Here is a 6,598-nt window from a genome sequence, read left to right as displayed (position 1 = left end):
ACGACTCTCCTCTTCTCTCTCTCTCTCTCTCTCTCTCTCTCTCTCTCTCTCTTTCTCCATTATTAAACCGGCTACACACACATTCAAGCAAATTTGTTAAATACGCTTGCGCAAGCTGTTTGCGCAAACTTATTTGAACGTGTGTGTCAAAAAACTGCAGTTATCTTGATTTGCACAAATGACTTTTTGATACACATGCTCGTTCAAAAAAGCACAAGCATATATAAAGCACATATACTTGTTTTTATAGCCAAATGAGTTCAAAATGCCGTCATATTACTATCAATCATTGCAGTAGATGTTGACAAACTAGAGACAAGATGCTTCTTCATTATGCGAAATGTCTGTTGTCCTCACGTGAATACTAAATGTGATGACAGCAAGTTGATAGTATCTTGTAGTATGTAAAATATACGTGCCATTATGTTACCGGTATGATACTTTGTATGAAATGCTTGCTCATTGCGTGTCGTCATTTTGCTATTAACATAATGCATTATTAATTCTCAACGTTTGCTCTTGAAATTTTATAAATTGGTAATATCTACTTATTGCTAACTCAGTTTGTACATAAGATTTCGATGTCAGCAAATTGCAACTTCACAACAACTCACTACAATATATTAGTTTGTCTAATATGCACGCTTGGTTATCTGGGTACTTGACAAATTTGTTTGAACGCCTCTGTGGCCTGTCTCATATGGAATGTTTAGGACACTCCAACTTTATAAATTTGTCTAAATAAATGAACGCGTTTTAAGCACGTTATTATATTTAGAACAAATTGTTTCATAATAAAATAAAATCAATAAAAAAAAATGTAAAAGATAAAATATTATCAATCTTTATTAAATTGTAAATTACAAAAAAACAAAGAAAATTGAGATATAATGTTAGAAAATCAAAAATATTCCACGCAAGTAATGTATTACACTGAAAGAAAAGATTGGCTGCTGTAGCAAATTGGATGGTAAAATATGGCATAGCATTTTTAATTGGCTGCTACAACCAATTAAAAATATGCTATTCAGTCTTTTCTTTCAGTACACAGTTAATAAAAAAATATAGATGACATATATCGAAATTTATACGATACTAGAGATTTATTTAATAAATAATGAATAATTCATGGCAGCTTTAATAATTAATATCTTATGAATGTTTGGCGAGAAAAGGTTTCGAAGTGGGATATTCATCGTACAATCATAATACTCTGACAATCTGGGAAGGACAATTCGGCGACTTTGCCAATGGCTGTCAGGTAACTTCAACAATTACAGATTTCTTAGCAGAAATTTAATTTTCTTACTTTATTATAATTTTGATTTTTGTTCTAAGTGTCTCGATAATTTTCTCCTCTTAATTAAATTTTTAATTAAAGTTAAAATTAAATGAAGCATCAATCTTCGTATTCATTATTCCGAAAAAATAATCGCGATATTTTTTTACAAAAATATATGCTAAATACGTGCGACTTCAATTGATCTTCAGGTCATAATAGACTCCCTGATATGTTCTGGACAAGCCAAATGGGGTAGGCAAATAGGATTGGTATTATTATTGCCGCACGGTATGGAGGCCCAGGGACCGGAACATTCATCCGCGAGATTGGAGAGATTTCTTCAGCTATGCGACGATGAGTATATTCACGTGCCCGGAACGGAGCCCGATGCTCTCATCGGTGAAACCGCCGAGCAAATCATGACAAGACAGCTTTTCGAGATAAATTGGATCGTCTGTAATCCCACGACACCTGCCAATCTCTTTCATCTTCTACGCCGACAAATATTGATGCCGTTTCGCAAACCATTGGTTAGTTCAGTCTTTATTTACGCGGAATACTCGTCACCATTGTTACGAGATAATACCCTCGAAAATATTCGCCAAGCACTTTTACTAAATATTTTCCGTCACTAAATATTTTCCTCATGCTTTTTGCTTGTAATATTTTTTTCTCGGTATTTTCAGAAATATTGCCCCTTAAAATTGAATCCAAAAATTTATGTTTAGTGATACATTACTCTATTTTACTTTTAAATAAACATCGATTAATTTTTTAAAATAAAATTTATAGCTACATTTGTAACTATAATAAGAAAACACAGATTTGGTAATATTAGGTGTAGTAAAAAGAAATCCATTATTTTTCCATTCAATTTCATGCAAAAATAAATGGATTTCTTTTTACTACACCTAATATATATTCTTGATTAGGAATTTGAGGCAGTACATTCTGTTTTCTTTATAATGTTATATAGAAAAATCATGTCAATGTGTGATCAAATTGATCCTGTAATATAATAATAATAATCAATAATTTTTAAAAATACGAAGAAAATCACTAAAATCCATCACTAAATATTTTCCTCATGCTTTTTGCTTGTAATATTTTTTTTCAGAGATATTGGCTCATAAGATTGAATCTAAAAATTTTCTTTATGTCTAGTGACACTTTATACATACCATTTTACGCGATTCGCGAAATATAAATTTCATTGCGTGAGAATGAACGACAAGATTCTTTGAAACGTGTTCGCGTACGCGAGTCGACTGAATACCTAACATTACGTAGGTATCGTCTAGTTTTTACCGACATAAATTACAATGCGATAGCACAAGAGCTAGCCGCATTAACAACAACTAGTTGCGATTATTATTGTTTTCCAAGTATTGCCAGTCCTTCAATTTTTACGCATATGTCATGAGCGTAGTTATGGATATTTCAATTATTTCATCGAATTTATATTATCAAGAATTTTGTAAAATGATCTTAATCAAATTTTTTTAAAGCTCATCTAAGTCGCACATAATGAATTGTTTTGATTTTTATGTTTATCCGTTATAATGACACATCTCAAATCTAATTTATCGTATACATGTCGTATTTAGGTTATTATGTCTCCTAAATCATTGCTGCGTCACCCGATGGCGGTATCGAGTTTCGAAGAAATGGGACCGGATACGAGCTTTAAGCCTATGCTACCGGATCTTTCCGTGAAGCCCAGAAATGTAAAAAAAGTATTGCTCTGTACCGGCAAAGTGTACTACGATTTAATCGTTGAACGACAAGAACAACAATTAGAAGATAAAATAGCGATTATTCGAATCGAGCAGATCTGTCCTTTTCCGTATCTATTATTTATAGAAGAAATGAGAAAATATCCACGAGCAGAAGTGAGAAGTTTTCGACTAATACACTTACTGATATTTAAAGAAGTAGAATTATACTACACATATGGATCTGAAATTCTCAAATCGTCAATATTAAACAAATTTTTCTTTTTTTAAATATTTTACATTTTAATAAAAAGATTTAAAAAGTGTGTATGTATGTGTGTGCGTGCGTGCATGTGTGTTAAAATTTGTAAACAGTAAATGTGAGGCAATATTTCCAAGTCCTATAGTCCTATAATGCCCTGTATGAGTTATGACTAATATCATCTCTGAGTTCGAACGTTTTATGTCTTCACATACAGTTTAAATGCTGTGAAACAAAAGGGATGGAGACGATGATAAGCAAAATCGGTCGAAATGTGCAACTCGGCTGCAGACCTACAGTCAACTCTGACTTTAGGTCTGCTTAGCTTTTTTTGATTTTTTAATTTTACTCTACGACTGGTACTTTCCTTAAAAAAATTTATTGAGAATATTTTCAGCAGTGTTATATATAAAATTTCGGGAAAACAAATGTTAGACCACGCACGTTCAAACAAATTTGTCAAATATAGGTATTTGCACAAATTGCTTGTGCAAATTTATTTGAACGTATGTGTCAGAAAAGTCATTTGTGCAAGGTATAATAACTGTGCAATTTTCTGACATATTTAAATTTAATAAATTTAAATAAATTTGCACAACTTGTGCAAGCATATTTGATAAATTTGTTTAAACGTGCGTAACTGATCTAAGACACTATAAAAAAAAATGTAGCTTGTAATTCTCATTCTATAGAAATCTAATGCTATAAGCCAGTATAAGCCAATTTAATATTAAAAGATAGTAATTATTATAATTACATATTTTAAATATTAAAAGCTATCAAGTTTTAATATTAAAGCTAAATATTAAAGTTTTAAATTAAGTTTTAAATATTAAAAGCATTGTTTAGTGTTAAGTTTTAATATTGAAAATATGTAATTACTCTCTTTTAACAATAAATTGGCCAGTATTAGATTTCTGTAAGAATTTTATGGTTAGCAAGCACTTATTTTTTCAAAGATGTTTAATTTTTTTAAAAAATGTTAATGACAATTAAAAGATTGTTTCAAATTACGTTTCTATATATACAGATCATGTGGGTGCAAGAGGAGCACAAGAATCAAGGTGCTTATGGTTACGTGAGAGATAGGATAGCTTTAGCCTTGGGTATTCCGCTGGAGGAAATAAAATACGGCGGCCGTCCTACTTCGTCGTCGCCAGCGACCGGTAGCAGAATTATTTATAAGAATGAGTATGATAACATGATGACAACCGCCATGAAGCTTGATTAATCCCTTGAAAATTGCTATAAAATTGTATATCAGAAGAACGATTTTTTTTGAGAAAACGTCATGTATATGTATTGTAAGAAAATGTATTTGTATCGTAAAACATATTGTAAGAAGAAAAACTGAACTAAATTATTGTTTTAAAACATTTATATAATCAAGCGTTCATTTAATAATAACAAGAGATCGCACCTGCTATTAATTTTGATTACCGGATTGCGCGTAACTCACTCACCAGCAGACTCGAATATTCAGTGCCTTCCTGCGTCGTGCACGAAAGAGTTATTCCATTCAAACAATTCCACATTACATTTTCGTTCTTTATCGGACTTCCGGAAGACTTCCTAGATACGAATCGCAAGGACGCACGACATGGGACTAGAGTTAAAGTCGATTAAGCTAGGAAGGCGCTAATGATTGTCGGTACACACATGCAAAAAGAATTTACACCTTGAACTAAGGTCACAATTATTAACGGCTTAAATAATTTTATTTGCAGTACTGGCTAACAGTGCTTTATTGTTTCCGCTTTAAAATGATATTTATTGTATCGAGAAATGTCGTCATGTATACAGATTGTTTGAAATTTAACGAGCAAGAATTTCCATGTGAAATCTGAAGATATCGGTTTAAAGTGAGAAAGGAGTGGTGATAAGTGCACTGGTTGATAAGGGCATTGATAATCGTTTGTCTTTATTAAACTTTAGATGCGTCCTTCAATTTGAGTTTTTACTCATTCAAGGAACAAACTTAGATTATCGGAATTATTATTGATTTTTTCTGTTTTAAATCTGAAAATAGCCAATACATGTTACGTAATGCTATTGTAATATGATTATTGTTGAAGTTCAAGTTTAAGTTGCCCTCATGAATATTAATTAACAAATTATGATACATACAAATGAAGAAGAAGTTCATTGAAAAGAAATTCACATATCTTCAATCAGTACAAAATATAAAAAAATATTTTTAAAATATTTATTAAATATTTTTTATTAAATAAGTATTTAAAAACATACAATATAAAATAACATTTTATATTGTAACAAAAAAAATGCAACGATAACTTCTCAAGTATAACATATCAACAAGTATAACATATAATAGAATAAGCACATAACATAATAATTTCTTACCATTTCGTCAAGTTGAAGACGTTCAAAACGACGCGTGTGGTTTTAACATCGAAAGGAAACGTGTCACTCGGTTGAATTATTTTCTCTTTATTTTTACACTTACACTTTGACAAGAAACGCGAACTTCATTTTTATCATACATTCATTATATCTTCCCTCATTATTGTCAGGTAAAAATATATTTCCACAACACACTGTCCAAATCTGTCGAAATCGAAATCAATTCGATCGTTTTTTGATCTTTCTGCAGTAGTCTTTTTTGCTGTCATCTAAGCAATTGTTTATGCGGTATGTACTGTAAATAAATTCTTTTTCTTGAATAATTTATGTATGGAAAAGATACATTTTTATTGCATACATGATAAGTAAATGATAGTCTATAAAGTGATTTAAAAAATATAAGTTAAAATTAAAGATTGCAAGGAATGAATAATAATTATTGTAATTAGCAGTGATAAATAATAAATTTTTTCAAAACCGTAAATAATAAAAATAAATCTTTAGCTCTCTATACTTTTTTGTGATTCTAATTTTAGAAAAAAAAAGATTAAGCGATTATCGTCGATTGCTTGACAATGGTGATCTATTACCACACAGTGAAAAATGAGGAAATATTCGATGTTGTTATTTTAGTTGTTGAAATGCCACTAATAATATTTCTATCTCTTTTTTGGCTTTTTTACTTACTAGTTTTTATTATTATGGAATGTATTGACGGCAATATTTTCCGTGAACGGCACATGCATCGATATCGACTATCTGTCAGCGAAGGGAAATTGATACTGAAAATACTGCTCGTGACAACGGATAAGAAAATCTTTATCAAACGATTTGCGCACCCACCTTCGTATCGTTCATTAACAATCGTGAACAGATAAGACAGTGAAAAAGGATCGATCATTAGTTTCTATTGAGACTAGTCAATTCATTTCTGATTTGTGAGAGATAAGCTGAGACTGCCAAGGCACACAGGGG

At 31.0% G+C, this 6,598-nt stretch overlaps 1 protein-coding gene and 1 pseudogene across 1 annotated transcript in view; one reads left to right on the top strand and one right to left on the bottom strand.

The window, feature by feature from the left end:
* Positions 1 to 1,770, bottom strand: part of LOC105617903 (probable phospholipid-transporting ATPase IF) — an 18,893-nt gene extending 17,123 nt beyond the window's left edge. Inside the window, exon 1 of the mRNA XM_012199441.1 lies at positions 1,651 to 1,770. Within this exon, the coding sequence (XP_012054831.1) occupies positions 1,651 to 1,770 (120 nt within the window). The remainder of the gene's footprint in view (positions 1 to 1,650) is intronic.
* Positions 1,771 to 2,925: 1,155 nt separating this feature from the next.
* On the top strand, positions 2,926 to 4,490 carry LOC105617902 (annotated as a pseudogene).
* Positions 4,491 to 6,598: the final 2,108 nt, after the last annotated feature.

The sequence above is a fragment of the Atta cephalotes genome (assembly GCF_000143395.1).
Source record: "Atta cephalotes unplaced genomic scaffold scaffold00014, whole genome shotgun sequence".
Classification (NCBI taxonomy): Eukaryota; Metazoa; Arthropoda; class Insecta; order Hymenoptera; family Formicidae; genus Atta; species Atta cephalotes.
Note: the sequence above shows the minus strand (reverse complement) of the source record. Positions and strands in the feature narration are given on the sequence as shown.